At 51.5% G+C, this 21,153-nt stretch overlaps 1 protein-coding gene across 5 annotated transcripts in view; it reads right to left on the reverse strand.

The window, feature by feature from the left end:
- Positions 1–16,286, reverse strand: part of MGRN1 (mahogunin ring finger 1) — a 56,193-nt gene extending 39,907 nt beyond the window's left edge. For 4 of the 5 annotated variants that reach the window (XM_077762505.1, XM_077762504.1, XM_077762508.1 and 1 more), the window contains exon 1: positions 16,050–16,277. In XM_077762505.1, the coding sequence (XP_077618631.1) occupies positions 16,050–16,137 (88 nt within the window). In that variant the 5' untranslated portion in view covers positions 16,138–16,277. Of the gene's footprint in view, positions 1–16,049 lie in introns of all 5 variants that reach the window. The other variant, XM_077762507.1, reaches the window with a different exon arrangement.
- Between the last annotated feature and the right edge of the window lie 4,867 nt (positions 16,287–21,153).

Genomic DNA, 21,153 nt, shown 5'->3' on the forward strand with positions numbered 1-21,153 from the left:
ACCCTGCGCGCCTCCCCACCCCGCAGGCCCCGCCCCACTCTGTGCCCACCCACCCTGCGCGCCCCGACCCGCTGCCCCATCTTCCATCTCCACTTCACTCTCCCCACAGCACCTGGCATGACGGGATAGCACCGTGCACGGGAGGCCACAACGTCTTAGTGGGGTTTTAAGCTTTTGTGACTTGTGAGGTACAAATGCTACAATCTAAAACCTCCTGACAAAGTTGCAATGGATGATTATTATTGTTTTTTAGTTTCCCCTATCTCGTTTACATTTTCTATAATTAACACTTTTTTTTTTTTAAAGATTTTATTTGTACGTGATCTCAACATCCAACATGGGGCTCGAATTTATAATCCTGGAATCAAGAGTCTCACGCCCTACCAACTGAGCCCGCCAGGCGCCCCAATTAACATTACTTTTAAAACAAGAAGAAAACATTTCTTAAAGATTTTTTAAGAAGGCTCCACGCCCAACGTGGGGACTGAGTTCAAAACCCTGAGATCAAGAGGCTCACACTCTCAGTGAGCCAGCCAGGCACAGGGCCCAAGAAAAATTATTCAAAAAAAAAAGAAAAGATGAGAGGCACCTGGCTGGATCAGTTGGTTAAGTGACTGACTCTTAGTTTTTGCTCAGGCCGTATCATCACAGTTTGTGAGTTCGAGCCACAGGGCTCCGCACTGATACTGTGAAGCCTGCTTGGGACTCTCTCTCCCTCTCTCTCTGCCCCTCCCCCACGTGCTCTCTCAAAATAAATAAATAAACTTGAAAAAAAACCAAGAGACATGGTACAAGACATGGTTATATCACAAAACTGGAAGCATGTTCTGGAAAAACCAGCGAATTGTCCACTTAGTGGACTTGAAGGTGTGTGAATTATACCTCAATAAAGCTATTCGTAGGGGCTGGGGGAACGTGAATTATCAGCTGGGAGTTCATCAGTAAGTTTTTGATATCTGATCCTTACATGATTTGTGGTGGGCTTTTTGGCAAAAAACCTGAAATTAGATGCTATTCTTTATCAAAACCCTGTTAATTCACATCTACTTTACGTGACATGGTTTCTCAACTTCAAATGAAAACCAGAACCAGGGCTTGTGCTGACCCAGCCTAACCCTAGCTGTGGGTGATGTTCACCTGTGACCAAAGGAAGTGATCAGGTAGGAAAGGAGCCCACTCACCTAGAAGACACCTTTCAATGTATTTTATGTTCTATGTGTATTTAGGTTTGCCATTTATAAAAACTGTAACATTTCTGCTGTTTTTTTTTAATGTTTTATTTATTTCTGAGAGAGAGAGAGAGAGACAGTGTGAGCAGGGGAGGGTCAGAGAGAGAGGGAGACAGAGAATCTGAAGCAGGCTCCAGGCTCTGAGCTGGCAGTCAGCACAGAGCCCGACGCAGGGCTCGAACCCACGAACCGTGAGATCATGACCTAAGCGAAAGTCGGACGCTTAACCAACTAAGCCACCCAGGCGCCCCTTCATTTCTGCTGTTTTGATCAATATTTTTTTAAATTTTTTTAATGTTTTATTTATTTCTGAGAGAGAGAGAGAGGGAGAGGGAGAGAGAGAGGCAGACAGCGTGAGCAGGAGAGGGTCAGAGAGAGAGGGAGATACAGAATCTGAAACAGGCTCCAGGCTTTGAGCTGGCTGTCTGCACAGAGCCCGACGCGGGGCTCGAATCCACGAACCGTGAGATCATGACCTGAGCCAAAGTCGGATGCTTAACCGACTAAGCCACCCAGGCGCCCTTCAATGTTATTTTTTTAATGTTTATTTATTTTTGAGAGAGAGAGAGAGAGAGAGAGAAAGACAGGGGGAGGTGCAGAGAGAGACCCATAGCAGGCTCCAGGCTCTGAGCTGTCAGCATAGAGCCCAACGTGATGCTTATACTCATGAACCATGAGATCATGACCTGAGCCGAAGTCCAACACTTAACCACCTGAGCCACCCAGGTGCCCCGATCAACATTTTGTAATGACCACAGACTGGAAGAAAAACTCTCACCTAGAGCTTTATGTTCATGAGAGGTATTTACTTACTAAGTTCTAACTTCAGTTCACATACATGCTTCAGTTACACAGACAGCAGGGTGGACTAGCGGACGTGCAGGTGTAAGAAGTCAGAACCACCTCACATCTCGCTCGATAAGGAAAGGGACCAGCAGACTGTGGCAGTGACCAGACCGAACCATGCGCCAGTAAAAGGAGCAAGCCAGGTCTCCGCACGTCAGCACGAGGCAGACGCAGTGAGCACGGCTCAAACACAGGAGAGTGAGAGGAGGCCGCAGGGGAAGGCAGCATGGGGGCCACAGGGACAGAAGTGTCAGGGGTGCTGTGGGAAGACAGATACAACGCGAAAAATGGGAAGCACAGATTCTAATGAAGGGTGTTCCCTGTGTTATTTTCTGTACTTTCCTAGGTTTTTCAAATGCTCACAGTTTTAAAAGGGAAATTTTACAGGAAGAACAAGTGCGCCAGAGGGCCAGGGAGGGCTGTGTGCTCGTGTGTGCACGTGTAGCCTGTGGATACAGGTGTGTGGTATACACAGCTACAGGGGTGCACTGTGCACGTGTGTCTGTCTGGGGTGTGTGGTACGTGTGTATGTGTGCGTCCGCGTGCGTTGACACAGTTTACGACAGAGAGGAGCAGGCAGAGCTCTAAAGAGGAGGGAGGGAAAAGAGCAAGAAAACACCATGAAGAGGAGAAACGAACAGGGAGACAGGCAGGAAGATGAGAAAACAAACCACCACCACAGCCACTGGGCTCCTCCCTCAGTGCCCCCCAATAGGGAGCCCATCGAGGGGGCACAGTACCTGCCCCTCCTCTCCATGCAGGACGAGCTCAGAGGCCACCTCGCAGCCCCGATACTTAGCCCCATGCTGAGGCCACCCTGCCTCCACGCCCACCACACACAGGGACAGCAGTCAGTGGTGTCCTCTCATGGCTCTCACTGCAGACTACAAAGGGCGTCTGTTCGCACACAAGGAAGGAGCCACGTGGGAAGGCCTTCCCGTCAGAAGGGCTGACAATCGTCCTACAGCCACGCTGGGAAGGCCTAGAGGCAACTGTGGCCTAGAAGCCCTGGCTACGGGGCACGGACAGGGTCCAGGACCTCACGGCCTCAGAGGAACTCGGACAGTTCCCCTGGGCGCCTGAAGGGTTCCCACTCTGCCCTACTTACACACATCCAGGTGACCTGCGTAACCAATAGGTAACCACCTGCCAAAATAAAGACCAAGGGAGGCCACCTCCCCCGGGGGGACCCCCGGCATTCCCATACATGGCTCTGTTGGCCTTCATCAGGAAGAAGCTCTCACCAGACACCAAACGTGCCTGTGCCTTAAACTTGGGACTTCCCAGCCTCCAGAACTGTGAGAAATAAGTGTCTGTTGTTTCTACGTCACCCAGACTGTGGAGCAGACACAGCAGGGCAGACGGACTGGGACATACCCACTGGGTCTGAGGTCCCAGGTCTGGACCCTTGAGAAGCACGTACACTAAACCCACCAACCCACAGGACCCCCACAACAGAAAGAAGCTGGGTGGGCTCCGGCCACCCCGGATCACTGGGGACAGCCACCACTGTCACCGCCAGGGCTTCATCAACTCCTGGTGTCCATGAAAAGCCTTCGCCAGGTAAAGCAGCGAGGGCTCCTCCTCCCAGGCTGTTCCAGGTGGTCCCCCAGGAGCCTCTTCGCAGTCCTGGAGGGATCCTGGGATGTCTATTCTCAACCTCTGACTCCTTCAGAGCCTCTGCCCACACCCTGGCTCCTTGCGGGGACTCAGGCCAGGGGCCCCCACATCCTGCGATTCTCAGCGGCGGCCCGCCTTCCTTCCCCACCCTTCCAACACACCCGCGCCTCCCGGCCTCGAGTCTCTATGTGGCTGTAAGTAACGCAGGACACGCGAACTCGGTTCTAGGTAACACAGGCTCCCTCCTGGCACTCCAGACCTTCCAGACCAGCAACCCTGATGCTGTGCCCAGCGGCCAACATCCCCACGCTCGACCTACGGGGGCGCGAACTAGTGACTCCGCTCCGCCCTCTGCGCTGCCTACCTCGCCTTGCACCACCTTCCTGGCCCGTGCCCCAAGATTTGGGAGCTTTCTCCATTCCCTGTGGCCCAAGAGGCCGCTCCCACCCTGCCACTCACCAGTGAGGCCTCGTGCAACCTCCCGTGCACGCTGGCTCCAGAGCAAATGCTCCTGCCCCAGCCGTCTTCACAGTGGGGTCATCACTCCTTTTACCTGTTGCTTGGTTCACTCTGTCCTCCTCTGATCCCGCCCGAGACCAGGAATCACATGCTTATTCACCGTCCCGTGTCCCAGTGACCACCACCCTGGCCTGCACACAGGAGCCTGGTAAAAACCGGCTGAATGGACGAAGGAAGGTGGATGACACAGTCACTACTATTTGACAGTAGAGGAAATGGGAGGCACAGAGAGGTCACATGACCGGTGGCTTCCCCAATGAAGACCCGTATGGACCCCAGAGCTGCACACTGCACGCTCAACTACACCAGCTCACTGTGTGCTCTCCCCACACCACCACACAATTCTCCAGTCCTCCAGGGATACTGACAGCTGACCTGCAAATTCAGCTCTATCCTGGAGACAGCATCAGATCCCACAGATTAAGGACTCACCCCCACACCACCGCCCCCTCCCTTCAGATGCCAATCCACAGTCCAGGTGGTCACTTGTCAACTGACTATAAGCTGGACATTCCCATGAACCCCAACTAATTTGCTAGAGCAGCTCACAAAACTCTGGAAAACAGTTCACTTAGTAGATTACTAGATCACCAGTCTATTATAAAAGGACATGACTCAGGAACAGCCACGTGGAAGAGATGCCCTGCACAAGGAATGTGGGAAGGGTGTGGGACTTCCATGTCCCCTCTGAGTGTTCCACCTTCCCAGCCTCTCGCTGGGGTCACCAACCCAGAAGCTCCCTGAACCCAGCCTTTATGAACCTTCTGGGTCTTTATGGAGGCTTCGTTGTTACATGGCCCAGCCGGTGACCCTCTCGGTGTCCAGCCTCTAACCACAAAGTTGGCTCCAAACGCAGGCAGGCCCCATCCTTAGGTGCTTCCCAAAACCTCCTCATCAACATAAACTCGGGCGTGACTGAAATGGGCTTATTATGGGTATTGATACCAAATTCCAAGAGTTTTTAGGAGCTCCGTGGAGGAACAGAAGAAAACAGATCACAGTGTCCCTGCCGGGTGCACCAGGGTGTTAGATACCACACACAGCCTGCCGCTGAGAAGCACTCCTGATCGGGGCCCTGGGACACGGGGCCTGCATCTCACCCGGCCGCCCGGTCTCCCCTCTCCGGGGGGGTGGGGGTAGGGAGCTGAGCAGGCATGGGCAGGGGCTGCAAACAGTTCACGGATTCCTTAGGACAAAACTTCTTCTCGTTCCCTAACAGGACAGTTGTTCCTGGTTACCAGCTTCCTGAACCCGCTGTCATGAGGCCCTACCTGGGCCTGACCATGAGGAATGAGAACATCACAGTCCCCAGAGTGATCTCAGGAAAGCATCTTCAGGCTTGTAAAACACCATGCTGATTATCCCTGAGCTGAGGTCATGCTCGTACACAGAAGAGCGCTTCTCTGCTGGCCACATGCAGCCTAGGTGACCTAGTACGGCCTGGCCTGGGTCCCCAGCGGTAACATGGAGCTCTCAGTGAAGAACACTGGAAGCAAACTGATGAGGACAGCTCAGGATGTCCTCAGGATAAAAGGGGCTGATAATGCAAAGGAGGCTGGCGCAGGTGAAAAGGCATCTGAGGAACATTCGATTCCCAGCCACCACTCCCTCCCACAGTGTGAAAGCCTCATCACAGCGGGACCCTATTAAACAAAAATCCCTCAGTCCCCAACATCACAGAGGAAAGAATGATGAGCAGAGAACAACTTTAAGCAACGATTCTATTTCACTGAGTTCCAGAGTAAGTGGTTGTAGCCACCTTTTATAAGAGGAGGGTTCCATCCCTCTTCTGGAAACAGCTTCTACTACCCACAAGGGTGGGTCCCAGCTGCTGCCAGACCGTGCAGCTCCCGTGCCCTCAACAATGCTCATTGGTCAAGGTGGACACCTGGCCGTGCTGGACTAACATTTGGTTCTCTCTCCTGCAGAACTGGACCAGAGACAAAGGACTTGGTCCTTGAGGGCCCCTGATGGGTGGCAGTCAGGTATGTGCAAGTCACAGCAAAATGACTTGTAGCCCAGAGGGGACGAAGAGTTTTGTGTTCTGAGGGCTTCCATTTCTTGGGTCCCCAATCTCAGGTTCCAGAGAAACCCCCCCCAACCAGGCTTCCAACACGTTCCATTTCTTGCCTGAACTAATCTGCGTAAATGCCATAGTGATAGCCACTTTTCAAAGAATTAAAAATGTAATACAAAGCACTTAGGAAAGAACTCGTGCAAATCAGTGAGAAGGTAGACAATCCAATACAAAAAATACGCAAATGATTTCACAAAAAGAGGAAGAGAAATGAATGGTAATTTACATGGGAAAAAGTGCTCAACCTCCCTGGTCATCAGAAAAGTAAATTAAAACTACAATGAGGGGGGGCGCCTCTTGATACAGGCTCATGGCCTTGATCTCAACATCGTTGGCTCTCCCTTTCTCTAATTAAAAAAGAAAACAAAAGAAAAGAAAGGAACTACCATGAGATATCCATGGCTAAAGTTAAGAAGAAAACTGAACACGCACACCAGACACTTCCCAGTGCTGGTGAGAACGCACAATCACAACTCGGCTGCTGATGAGGGCGTGGGCTGGCGCAGGGCTCACAACACTGCTGCAAACCTGCCATTACGCCCGGCACACCAGAGGGCTCAGCACCCGCCACCAGCTGGGAAAGTGGCCCCAAAGACACAGGTGCTTAGGGGAGTGAAAACCTGCAGACACAGAGAGTAGCGTGGTGGGCACCAGGGGCTGGGGAGTCCCTGTGCAAAGGCACCGAGTTCAGTTGTGCCAGAGGAAAAGAGCGTAGAGAGAGAGGACAGTGGGTGGCTGAACAGCAGGGGGAACGTACCCAATGTCGCTGAACTGCACACTTAAAACGGTTAAGATGGTCACTGTCATGTGTATTTTAACACAATTTGGGAAAAAATGGACCCAAGGAAATCTGACTCACAGGCACCAAAGAAGTCACAGGAATGTGCATGGCAGCGCTTTTCCTAAGAGCTCAAACTGGAAACACCCCCAACCTCCCTCCACGGTTGAAGATGCAGTGGCATCAACAGACACTGGACCCTAACACAGCAGGGGCCAAAACGACTACTGTCCCCGCGAACAGTGTGAGGGCCTCATCACTGCACAAGGAGCAAGGCGCGGCCAGTTTCATCCGTATCAAATCCAGAAACAGGCAAAATCACCTCTGGTGGACTCAGAAGGGGGTTTCCCGGGGAGGAGGGAGGCAGAGATGGGGAGGGGGCACCCAGGGGGCTTGGGGACTGCTACTGTTCCATTTTCTTCAACATGTTCACTGCGTGATCATTCATCAAACTTACAATTTGCACGTGTTCTAAATGTGTTACTCTTCACTTTTTCATTGTTTTTCAGTTTGATGTTAAACATACACATGCAGACAGTCCCAGACTTAACGGTCTGTCTTATGAGTTTTAGACTTTACAATGATGCAAAAGCAATATGCATTCATCAGAACCCACACTTTGAATTCTGAATGTGGATCTTTCCCTGGACTAATGATCTGTGGTAGGATCCTCTCCCGGGACGCTGGGCAGCGGCAGGAGTCCCAGGTCCAGTCAGCCACGCGGTCACAAGGGTAAGCAACTCGTGTTTGCAACCATTTTGCACCCAGACAACCATTTTGTTTTTCACTGTAAGTATGGTATTCTATAAATTATAAGAGATGTCCAACACTATCTTAAAACAAGCTCTGTGTTAGGCGAGTTTGCCCACCCGTAGGCTCATGTAAGTGCTCTGAGCACATTTAAGGGAGGCGAGACTAGGTTCGGGAGGTTAGATGTATTTGATGCATTTTCAACTTCAAGTATTTCCAACTTAGGATGGGGTTATGAGGACACAACCCCATCATAAGTCGAGGAAGATCTGTGTATGTGTGTATATACACACACATTTTTAAAACAGTGAACTGGGGGTGCCTGGGTGGTTCAGTTGGTTAAGCATCTGACTTCGGCTCAGGTCATGATCTCATGGTTCGTGGGTTCAAGCCCTGCATTGGGCTCTGTGCTGACAGCCCAGAGTCTGGAGCCTGTTTCAGATTCTGTATCTCCCTCTCTCTCTGGCCCTCCCCTTCTCATGGGGTCTCTCTCTCAGAAATAAATTTTAAAAAATAAAAATAAAACAAATAAAACAATGAACCGAACACGATTCCTTCTTCTGATTCCCCCAAAAGGCCCCGAGGGAGTCTGGTTACTCAGGAGTGTCCACTGGGGCAGGTCTGGATAACACAAGGCTGTAGTTATCAGAACGGTGGACGCCGGGGCCACCTGGCAGGAGCCAGCACGGCCATCTGCCCACCTGTGGGGGCAGGACACCCAGACCAAGCGAGAGGGCCCGAATCAGTATCAGGCATGATGAAAAGGACAGGGAAAATGGCTTCAGACTTCATTTAGACATCGAGGTGGAGAGACGTCCCATCAGTCACTCCTCAAGCCTTGCGCCTCCCCAGCTGGCTCCATGACTAAGCCTGATCCTGTGTTCGGCAGCAAGGGACCCTCTCCCACGCTGCTCCCTTCCATCAGCTTTCCTGCAAACAGCAGAGGGTGTGGGGCTCACTCCGCCTTCCTCCCACTCCCGCCCCGGAGGGGGGCCACCCCCGAAGGCACAGGCAGGGGCTGAGCCTGCTCCCCACCTCTGAGGAGCTGGGCAGACGCAGGGGCAGTCTGCAGAACTGAACAATTCCACCGTTATTTACCGAGGCCGAATCAGGCGCCGCATGGGTGGTGCATGTGACACCATCTGCCCTTTTAGGGGACACTGTTCTATGGAACGACACAGAATCCCGAAGCTAGGTGACTGTACACAACCACACAGAAACGCACACAGGAAATGCCAAACACCCCCATGCAAACAACTGGTCTGGACGGCACTGGGCTTGGGAACGGAGGCAGGCGCCAGTGGTCACTGTCCCCAGGGGTCATCCGGAAGTGTAGGCCGGCCTCCAGGAAACTTCTGGGCCCGCCTAAAAACAAAAGTTCAGCAGGGCAGGGCACAGTCCCACCGTGCTGGCCACGTGGACGCTCAGAGTCAAAACTGACAGCCTGGGGAACCAAAGCTTGACCCTGTGAGTCAGGGAAATGGGGCCAGAGAGTAAGCGCCTGGCCCAAGGCCACAGACCGAGGCCAGACTGAGGCCCCAGGCCTCAGAATCCAGCGCTCCTCCCACCACACCGGCTCAATCTCATGTGCTAAACTGATCTTGCGTGACTTTCCGTGTTTGCGGATGGGTGTGTTGTAAACACAGTAAAGGCCACCCCAACCGTGAGGAAGAAAACACATGCGTGCACACGCACATCGGGACAAACACACCCCCTTCATCCTGGGCGACTGGGCCCTCAGTGCCCCGGCTGACTGTGGAATGGCATGGGGCCAAAGGCCAGGGTTTTCTTCACCTGGAGGGCCAGGCCACACGGGCATGGGGAGCCGGCCCACAGACGCAGAGCCCAACCAAGCCCAGGGCAGTAATGTTGGCAGGAGCTGACGGTCTTGTTACTTTCAAGTCAGCAAAAAGTGACGGTGTGTTAACAGTTCCCAGAGAAACTGTGAAAGGTCCCCAGAGTCATGGTCCCCTGACACGTGCCCGGAACTGAGGAAACGATGCAAGGACCTCAGAAACAAACACAGAGCTCCAGGCCTCTCAGAACCCTGAAGGCAGGCGACACTCCCACAGGGAGACCCACCAAACCTCAGCTCCCGGCGGCCCCAGAGCCCGAGTGCCAGCGGCCAGCTCCCGAACCCCGGCACCCTAGGGCTGCTGCTTCAGGGAAACGGGCTCAGATGTCCCCCCACCACATCCCACTTAAAACGTTTCCTGTTGCTGCTGGGTTTTTGTTGTTGTTACCCACGGCACAACAACCGAAGCTCAGAAAATACAGCCTGTTTATGTAGCTCTTACAAGGATAAAACCCAAACCAAGTTCGCACAAGCAGAAGCACAGAACTAGGTCTCGTGTGAGCACAGCACAGGTGACATGGGGAAGCCGAATCTGAATCCAGATGACCCGTATGAGACTGGTGACGGTGGTGCAAGTCTCTGAGCAGGAAGGGGAACCTGGCCCTGAACAGGTGGAGCCTCCTCAGCCCCGTCCCCCATTCTACTGCCACAGACACACGGGGCCCAGATCACAAGTTCACTCCCTTGGGACAGTGATGGCCCAGGGACCCAGAATGCCCCTAGTGACAGAAAATGTCCACCTGCATCTCAAACCCTGGCCTCAGTTCTTTTCTTCAGATGCCAAATAAATCAGTCAGCAAGGCCCTACCCTGGAAATGGTGAACCCCAACACAAGTGTTCGGGATGCTTCTAGATTGGCAGCAACACCACAGCTCACACCAAAGGTCTTGCACATGCCCTGGGGCCCCTCCATCAGCTGGCCACAGACCCAGGAGTCCTCAGGGCCCCCACAGACACCCCAAGGGATACAATGAAGCCCAGGGTGAGCAGCCCATACAGGAGGTGGGGTTCATTTCCCTCAAGGCCTGTTGCAAGAGCATTTGTTAAACGCCTACTGTACAACTGTACACCAGGCTCAGATGCTGGATGACGAAGGCTCAGGCTGATTTCCAGTTCCTCCACCAGAGGACAAAAGTCTAGGATCACAAGGATACGGCAAGGCTCCAGCAAGATAAAGGAGATGAAAACACTCTGAAAGTACACAGTCGAACCAAAGATTTAGATCTGGGCCATATCTTCCCCTCCCTTCTCCCCTTCCTGGCCTGGTAGGTCACATGTCGGATGGTCCCTCCTTCTGACACTTCTCGTGGGTGACCTGGTGCCAGCACGACCTCCCTCAGACACCAAGGCAGGGTCGCCAGCATCGCTCGGAGACCCACGATTAACAGTAGCAGGAGCAGCAAGAGGACCAGCCGAAGCAGCAGCTGCCCACAGCCACGTCCTCCGTGGCTGCACCCCGGGCTCTCCTCTGCGTGTCCGCACCGTCCCTTCCGGAGCTCAGCCGTGGCGTCCCTGCTCCGACCCGCAGCCGGAGACTGGCCAGCTGTGTGGTCACGGCAAGGGAGACCAGAAACACACCCTCATGTTTAAGAAGCTGACTTTTTATAAAGGTGCAAAGGCGGCCTGATAGGAAAAGAATAGTCTTCTCAACAAATGATAATGAAATAACTGAATCTCCACATGCAAAACAAGACCTCATAGGTTCACCTGAGACCAGACATGTAGGAAAACAATCACTCAAAATGGATCACAGACCTAAATGCGTGAGCAAAAACTTTTATAAAACTCCTATGGAAAAACACAGAAAATCCTTGTAACCTTGACCTAGGTAAAGATCTCCTAGCTGTAACTCCAGAAACATTAACCATTTAAAAAAAAATGTTGATAAATTTGGGGCGCCTGGGTGGCTCAGTCGGGTAAGCCTCCAACTTCGGCTCAGGTCATGATCTCGCAGTTCGTGGGTTCGAGCCCTGCATCAGGCTCTGTGCTGACAGCTCAGAGCCTGGAGTCTGCTTCAGATTCTGTCTCCCTCCCTCTCTGCCCCTCCCCCACTCACACTCTGTCTCTCTCTCAAAAATAAATAAAAAAATTTTAAAAATTAATAAATTGAGGCCTCTGGGTTAAGCTGGTTAAGCATCCGACTCTTGGTTTCAGCTTGGGTCACGATCTCATGGTCTGTGAGTTTGAGCTCTTTGCTGACAGTTCAGAGCCTGCTTGGGATTTTCTCTGTCCCTCTCTATTCCTCCCCTGCTCATGCCCATGCTCTCTCTCTCCCTCCCCCTCAAAGTAAATAAACAAACTTAAAAAAAAATTGATAAAGTGAACTTCACCCAAAACTTAAAATCTTTGATTCTCAAAAAGACACCATTAAGAAAATGAAAACAAACCACCATCTAAGAGAAGACACCTGCAAATCACAGCGCTGATAAAGGAGCTCTATGACTGCACCCAGAATAATGGAACCGTTACTTACTCTGTAAGATTAACAACCCAGTCTTTAAAAAAATGAACGAGACAAAATCAGACTTCTGGCATGTACACCTCTCTCTCTCTCTCTCTCTCTCTCACACACACACACACACACACACAGTATACAAATGACTAATAAGCACAAGCACATGAAAAGATGCTCTACATCATCAGTCATCAGGGAAATGCAAATCAAAACCACAACGAGATACCACTTCACACCCACAAGGACGGCCACAATTTAAAAGGTAGACAACAGGGGCGCCTGGCTGGCTCAGTCTGTAGAGCATGTGACGCTTGATCTCAGGGTCGGGAATTCAAGCTCAGCTCTAAGATGGGCATAGAGCCTACTTAAAAAAAAAAAAAAAAAGGTAGATAATAATAAGCATTGGCATGGATGTGGAGAATTGGAACCCTCACACTGCTACTAGGGATGTAAAATGAAGCAGCCACTGTGGAAAAGTCTGGCAGTTAATCAGAAGGTTAAACACAGAATCACCGTATGACCCATCAATTCCACTCCAAGGTGTATACTAAAGACAATTAAACAGGGCCAGAAAAATGGTCAATGTTCATAGCAGTATTATTCATAATAGCCAAAACGTGGTAACAACCCAAACGTTAACTGGTAAATAAACATGTACTATATCTGTATGATAAGGTACAGACGCCTGTTACAATATGGATGAACTCCAAAGACATTGCTCCACTTGCAAGAAGCCAGACACAAAAAAAAAACTACATGTTGAATGATTCCTTTTTTTTCCTTTTTAAGTTTATTTATCTTTGAAAGAGAGAGAGTGCACACATGTGCACACGAGCAGGGGAGGGACAGAGAGAGAAGGAGAGAGAAAGGCAGAGAGAGAATCCCAAACAGGCATGAGAGGAGGGATAAAGCGGGACGGGGTGGTATGAAAATTCCAAGCAGGCCTTGCACTGTCAGCGTGGAGCCCGACACGGAGCTCAAACGCATGAACCCATGAGACCGTGACCTGAGCCCAAACCAAGAGTCAGACACTTAACCAACTGAGCCACCAAGTGCCCCTGTATGATTCCTTTTATACGAAGAGTCCAGAGAGGGCACATTTTAAAGACAGAAGGCAGATCAGAGTGACATGGGGTCAGGGGGAGACAGACGGACTGCAAACAGGCATAAGGAAACTTTGGAGTGTGATGGAAACATCTAAAACTGATTGTGGTGATGGTCGCGCATTGTACAAATTTACTGGAAGTCAACAAATCATATGTTTACAATGGATGAGTCATATGGCACACAACATATACCTCAATAAAGCTGCTTAAAAAGTAAAATGAATAAATAAGTGCAACGAAAACAAAGCAAATGTTATGAAATTTCAGCTAGGTACTGGTGCAGTACATGCTGAAAGTTACACAAGCAAAAGAAAATTGAACAGATCCTTTAAAAAAAAATGACAAGGATGTTAACTTATCTCATCTCCTGACGTGTACAGGTATTAAATCATTAGACTACACACCTTAAACTTACATAATGTTACACATCAATTATGTTCTAATAAAGCTGCGAGGGATCAGTGCTACAGATATGTCAAAAAAAATATTGGCATCCAATTTTTCTGTCCTCAATATTATCAATGAAATTAACAGAGACCTGAAAAGATAACTTTCTCATAAAGCAATTGAATGACTCACAGGGCCAACCCCTAAAAATCATCTGAAACACCCCCGGGGTCCCTAGCCTACCCTTGGGGAAACATATTAAAGTCCTGCTAAGGTCATTTCTGCCTCAGACTGACCCTCCCTGAGCAAGGTGGCCCGAGGTACAAGGCAGCCCAGAGGACAGATCCAGAAGAGCCCTGCTATGGTGCTCTAAGGTAGCCCATGATATTCACCTGCGTGCCAGCCCCAATCGATTAGTTGTGGCTCACTGGGGTGTTCATTAATGGCTTCTGAAACCAAGTCCAGGCTTGGTGACAAAAGGTGTCCTGAATGATTAGCAAGGTCTACCATGCAGAAGCTGAAAGCTGTGTTATAAAGGACTTGTACTTGTGGTTTCGTGAAAACACCTAAACGAAGGGACATCAAGTTTGTTGCCTTCATCCTAAGTTAATACAAGAAATGCCCCATTAAACTCTGATATCCCTGCCATGCCACTGCTAACTGCTATTAGGGTCTGAAATGGCCACCCAATTTCCTTTTTAAACCATTATGGCAACATTTTAAGAGGACTTTCAGGGCCACTCACTGTTCTAAACACTGTACAGGAATCAACCCATTCTACAGATGAGAAAATTGACTCAGGGAGCTAAGCAGCTTGCCGAAAATCACTCAGCCAAAGACAGGCTGGAAGAATATCAGAGATGCAAGAGGATGAATTCAATGAGATGTGTGGATGTCAGCCCACAGGTCTCCAGGGATCCCCACACCAGGCTGGGCTGCCCTGCACTTGTGCCTGGGACACAAGCGGGCAACAGTGCCTTCTGCCCACTTCCGCCCTTCTGACTGCGCCATGCTAGTCTCCACCCCTCTGTTCTCCCAGACACTCCCTCTTTTTGGGCTTCCAAAAATCAGTGCAGGGCAGTTCTCAAATCTGAGTGAACATCAGACTCATCTGAGAAATGAGCTTATTTATTTATTTTTTAAGGTTTTATTTATTTTTGAGAGAGAGAGAGACAGCGTGAGCAGGGGAGGGTCAGAGAGAGAAGGAGACACAGAATCCGAAGACAGGCTCCAGGCCCTGAGCTGGCTGTCAGCACAGAGCCCGACGTGGGGCTCGAACCCACGAACTGTGAGATCATGACCTGAGCTGAAGTTGGACACTTAACCGACTGAGCCACCCAGGCGCTGCGAGAAATGAGTTTAAACACAGGTTCTTAGGCCCCGCAGGTCTGAGGCAGGGCCTGGGAAATAACAAGCTTCCCCACTCATGGGAGTGGGTGCTCGAGGACTACCCGCAAAGGAAACCTGGCCTGCTGGGTGCCTGAAGCCAACTGTGAGGCCTACAAGACCTCCACAGCAGAGCAGATTCTTCAGAAGCCAGGGTCAGGAGATGTCCAAATTCTCTGTCCTTTTTCTGCTTTCCAAGGCAAATGGCCCCATGAGGAGATGGAGAGGAAGGAACCCAAGCTGAAGTCCTGGGTCGGTCCACACTATTTAGAGGTAGCAGAACAGGGTGGGAACAAGCCCATGGGGAGTCGTATTTGTGGTCCTGCCCCCAGATGTGCTTCCACACAGCTCTGAGAGCTTGGGAAAGTCCCTTCCCCTCTGGAGGCTCAGGTCTCCCTGCCACAGAAAAGGAGACGAGAGAACCAGATACGTCTCTTCCAACCAGTCTCCTGTTCTCCAGCAAGGGCTCCCAGACTCACCCCATCAAATAATCTCCCTGGGCCCAGCCCCACACCCCCCAGCCCCCATTCACATGCACACGGGAGACCTAAGCCTCTGTCCAGATGGCATGGGCCGTGTTCAGAACCACTGGCCGGTCTTCACACCAAGCCACCAAAGAAAGCCCAAACTGACGACGGCGTGATGTCAATCCCTTTGACAATGACCACTTTGTAAGCACAAGCGAAGCCCCAAGCAGCGTGCTAACCCCTGGCCAGCGTCGCACCCCGAACCTCACCCCAGTCCTCGGTCTTTCCACTGAGTCTCCCCTGTGTGCAGACAAGGAGGCTGAGGCGCCCAGAGGCGAAGTGACTGACCCAAGGTCACCCAGCCCGGACGGGGACGGGGCAGGCAGCCCGGAGCCCCACCCACGGTCCGAGGGGACGTCGCGCGGAGCCCCGGGCCGGGAGGCACCGGGAGGGCCGCGCACCGAGCAGAGCCCGCGGCGCACCCTCTGCGGACAGCCCCGCACGGGCACGCTCTGCCCACCCGTGCTCCGGACCAGGTCTCGCCCCCCGCTCCCGGAGCCGAGCGGCCGCTCACCGGACTTCGGGGGGTAGCGATAGGCCGAGTTCGCCTGGATGTCGATGTCCTCCACGCCCGCGATGCGGCGGCTCAGAATGGAGCCCATGGTGCGCGGCGGGCCGGGCCGGGGCCGGAACGCGGGCGGAGGCGGCGTCCTCAAGCGGACATGGCCCGGACCGGGCCACACGCACACTAGCCCACGGCCGCGGACGCCTCGGCTTCCGAGCCCCAACCTCAGCTCGGCCGGGGGCCCGACGCCACGGCGGCCCTCCGCCCCCCCGGGCATGAGGCACCTCGGGAAATGGAGTCCTCTCACCGCCCAGGGCGAAGGGCTGCGGCACGGGTAGCCTGCCTAAGAACTACATGTCCCAGGATGCCCTTCGCCGCGGCTCCACGAAGTTGTTGACCGACGCTCCGGAACAAACCAAATGGACCTGACTCCAGAGGGGAGGATCCATCACCCGCACCGCAAACTGACCTTCCCTCTGCATTCCAAGTACGGCACTGGCATCCTAACTCTTTAGACTCCTTATAATCTGTTCATACATAGACCCTTATAGGAATCCGGCTTCTTCCATTTACCCCCTCTCTGAAATATCTCCCTGAGCCACCGTGGTTCTCTCCACTTCACAGGGTTTATCTCCCGCCCCGGCCAGTAGAGGGCGAACCTTTACCTGCCACCCGGCAATAGCTGGCGGTCAGGAATGCGGATCCCTGGAGAAGCTAAGCGCTTCCTTTAGCCTCTTTCCAAAATTCAGGGCTTCTCTTTGGCTCCACGTCCAGAACAGTCCCTTTGAAAACACAATTTTACAGCCCCACACCGAGGCAGTAGACCTCTCCTCATGTTACATACAGGGAAACTGAAGCACAAAGGGAGGGGCTGCCTATGAGGTGCGGAAGGCAAGTTTAATAAAAAACCCGTCAGGATTAAAGGCTTGCAGGTTGCAGTGTACTTTCCTGGCTTTTGACTCACATAAAATTCTGTAAGCAGGCCAAGTGGAGATCTGTTTTACCTACTTTCCAGTTAAGAAACTGGGGTTCCAAGAAGAACGGGACTTCCCAAGTCAAGCCTGCTGTACCAGGAAAGCAGCCAGGGAGAGCAGCAGCTGGCCAAGGGTCTCAAATGGTAAGGCATCGCACTCCACGTTAAGTGAGTCTTGCACATTTCCGGTGGCCAGAATCCAGAATTCAACCTACTATTGTCAGGGAACCTGGGAAGCCAAAATTAATAAAAGAGATGAAAGCCTTACGTGATTATGAGTAGTAGAGTCCAGATCTTGGAGGAGCTTGATTGAATCTGTGCTTCACAATCAAGATCCCCATTTTCTGAGCATCTACTGTGTGCCAGGCATGTTGAGGACTTTTATACAGAGTCACTTAATTTTCTGATGTACCTTTTACTTTATTTTTTTGTTTTAATTTTTTTAATGTTTTATTTTNAACTGAGCCACAAGGGCGCTCCTTTATTTTGTTTTTTAAATGTTTATTTTTGAGAGAGAGAGAACGAGAGGGAGAGAATGAGTGGGGGAGGGGCAGAAAAAGAGGAAGACACAGAATCTTAAAGAGAATCCGGCTCTGAGCTGTTAGCACAGGGGGGGAGTAGTATAGACTCTGACGTTCTCATTGGAAAACAATCCTAGGAGTATGTCCTTCCTATAGTTCCTGGGTCAGGGCAGCCATTTCCATGGACTGGATGTTTGATTAAACATTCTTAATAGAGCTTTGGACTTGTTCTTCTGTGCTTATCCATGCCCCGCTGGGAGACAGGCCTTTTTTGATTTGTTATTAGTTCTCCTGTCAATATCTGTGCTGATTCATTTGTTTATTCAACAAATATTTATCATGCAACTACTATGTGACGGGCAATGAGCCAGGCTACGAGCCAGGCAACAGGGATCAAATGGGAGAATGCTAGATGTGGAACATGCAGGCTAGTGTAGAAAGACACTAAAAAGGTTAACAAAATGTGATGGGTGCTATAGGAGACTAGAGATACAAATAAATAATAATGAGAGGGGCGCCTGGGTGGCTCATTCGGTTAAGCCTCTGCGGCTCAGGTCATGATTTCATGGTTTGTGAGTTTGAGTCCCGCATCAGGTTCTACACTGATCATGTGGAGCCTGCCTGGGATTCTCTCTCTCCCTCTCTCTGCTCCTCCCCCACTTGCTCAAGTGTGCACTCTCTCTCAAAATAAATAAAGTTAAAAAAAAATAAGAGAGACCTACTATTGATAGGGGTGTCAGGGAAGGCTTCTCCAAAGAGGTGACATCTAAGCCAGACTTGAAATACGAGTAAAAGCAGAGATAGTCCAGGGCAGCAGGGAGGCAACTCTGAGGAAGTAAAGCCAATCCAGGTTCCAAGGAGATGAAACACCATGGGCAAAGGTCCTGAGGCTGCAAGGAGCTGAGTATGATCCAGGAGTTCAAATGCCAGTGTGGCTAAAATCAAGTGAGAGGGAAGTATAGGAACAGAGGTCAAGAGTGAGGCAATGGCCAGATCTCAAATCCCCTCAGTCAACCAGCATTGGGTCTTTTACACTTAATCTTAGCCAAATGACCTAAAAGTGATAGCACGGGGTCTTTTGAAAGACACTAGGGACAGTTTATGGGCACCTGGGGTGAGTCCCTTGAGTGCAGACGACTTTCTGAGCCTCCTGAGGGAGCAGGATCCTCGCCTATTCATTCTTGTTTCAAACCCAAAGTTAGTGTTTGAGAGAACGGAAGAAGCTGGCTCAGTCAGCAGAGCATGCAACTCTTGATTACAGGGTTGTAGGTTCAAGCCCCAGATTGGGTGTAGAGATTGCTTAAAAATAAAATCCTATGATTTATCTATACAATGGAATACTACATGGCAATGAGAAAGAATGAAATCTGGCCATGTGTAGCAACGTGGATGGAACTTGAGGGTGTTATGCTGAGCAAAATAAGTCAGGCAGAGGACAAGTTACCATATGTTTGCACGTATAGGTGGATTAGGAGAAACTTAACGGAGGACCGTGGGGGAGAAGAAGGGGAAAAATTGTGGGGCAGAGGGAGGGAGGCAAACCATGAGAGACTCTTGAACACTGAGAACAAACTGAGGACAGATGGAGGGGGAGGGGAAGGGGGATGATGACCATGGAGGAGGGCACTTGTGGGGATGAGCACTGGGTGCTATATGGAAACCAACTTGACAACAAGCTATTAAAAAATAAATAAAAGAATGGAGGTGGGAAGGAGGAGGCCAGGGCATGCTGGGGAGGCTTTGGCAGGGCCTCTAATTCCCCGAACTTCAGGCAAGATGGGGTACTGCTAGGAATTCCTTTCATTCCCCTGCCCCCACTTACTGGTCCCAGCTGTCAGGTCCCATCTGAGCCTGCTAAGAAATCCAAAGTCCACTCTCTAACCAGGCTGATCCTGGCTAAAAACAAGGTTGTTTTTTCCTTCCCTGCTGCCCTTGGGAAAACAAGTGAGCTAGGGGGGCCATGGGGACCAAAAGAGTGACCTTTGCTCCAGCTAGCCTCATCTGCCCCACCCCAGCCAGAAGAGTTCCTGAGCTGGACAAGCCTAAGCAGGTCACTGAATGTTGCTGGTAAGGGTAGGGGGAAAGGTGAAGGTACTTCCTGTTGCCCTGAGCAAGAAAATCCCCTAGCAGGCCCTGCCAGGACACTGCCCACTCTCACTTACCAGAAATACACCCTCATGGGCTAATGGCTGCTTGTTCTTCTCCACCAGCTCTGAACAGTGGCAAGCATGTAAGGAGGTTTGGATTCCAGCTTTAAAGTTTCCTCATCTGTAAAATGAGGCTTGGGCTCCCTAGAGTGGTCCAGATGGAGGCAAAGAGATGAGTACCAGAAAGAGTACTGAGCACTTCGCAGGTATTAATCTACCCTCAGCAGTCCTGGGAGAGCTCCACACTCCTACCTTGGGTTCTACAAAGGACATGAAGCTCAGGGCTGCAGTACGTTATCCAATAGTAGCCATTCAGCAGTGGAGTCAAGATTGATACCCAAGTCGAACTGGCTCCAGAACGGTCTCACCTTCCATCACCCTCTGTCCCACTGTAAGTGATAGGAGACACCACATCCAGAGCCGACTACCTGTGCTGAGCACTTCACCCACCTTAGTTCATGCTTATGATGCTTTGGTAAGGTGAGGGGCCATTTTTAACAAGATCGGGAACCTCCAGGCACTATCAGGGCTTGCAAAAAATGGCAGCTCCTGAGTGATCCCCATGTGGCAGCAGAGACACCAAAACCTGATTTCCCATGTGGACAGGATACTACTACCAGCCTGAGGTGCTCATCTGGAAGAGGACACTGAGAGTCCACTCCCTGCCTATAGGCTAAGCCCAGGGACCCTAAGAGACCGCTTAGCACTCTCACTGTGCAGGTCTTCCTTCCTTCCTTCCCGGAGCGATCCGGGTGGCCCAGCCTTTCCCCGGAGCCCACAACCCTGGAACCCTTCAGGCTCTGTACACCAGGCTCCCATTAGCCAAAGCCCGAACCCCTGGGGGGATTACAGGACCCAGGAAGGGGCTCCCCCACCCTTCCAGTAGGGGATAGTTCCTTCCATCCAGTGCAATTCTACCAGTGAAGAGCTGNCTCCCTTAGAACCAGACGCATCCAAAACATCTCCTGATCCAGACTATACCCTTCTGCCACCATCCGGACGCCACAATGAGCCTAAAGTGGACAACTGATCAGATCTAGTAAAACCTATGACTTTTAACCCCAAACCCCCAGGGCCTGTATCAGCTCCCCGAAGGCACTTTTATACTTCTACATTTCCACAATTGTACATCCGTCCTTGGGATTTTTGACACACGGCCCCAACCCACCCTCGCAGATCCCATCTCCGGTTTGCTCTCCGCTGTAACCCCGGGCCGGCTCAGGGCAGGGCAGGGCAGAGAAAGGGCCCACACAGCGGCTGCCCAACGGATGAAACTGGAGCCCAGGGAGCTCGAGGAACCGGGCCAAGGTCATTCAGAGCAGCAGGTGACCGCGCCAGACTCCTCCTCGCCTCCCCGCCCGGGATCCCTTTGCGAGCACGCCCTGGTCCCGCACGCCCGACCCTCGACGTCACGCCCGGAAGCGGCGCGTGCGGAGCTGTAAACACTGCCCGCAACTCCCCCCTTCTCCCGC

The sequence above is a fragment of the Crocuta crocuta genome, unplaced genomic scaffold (genome assembly GCF_008692635.1).
Source record: "Crocuta crocuta isolate KB4526 unplaced genomic scaffold, BGI_CrCroc_1.0 scaffold234, whole genome shotgun sequence".
Lineage (NCBI taxonomy): Eukaryota > Metazoa > Chordata > Mammalia > Carnivora > Hyaenidae > Crocuta > Crocuta crocuta.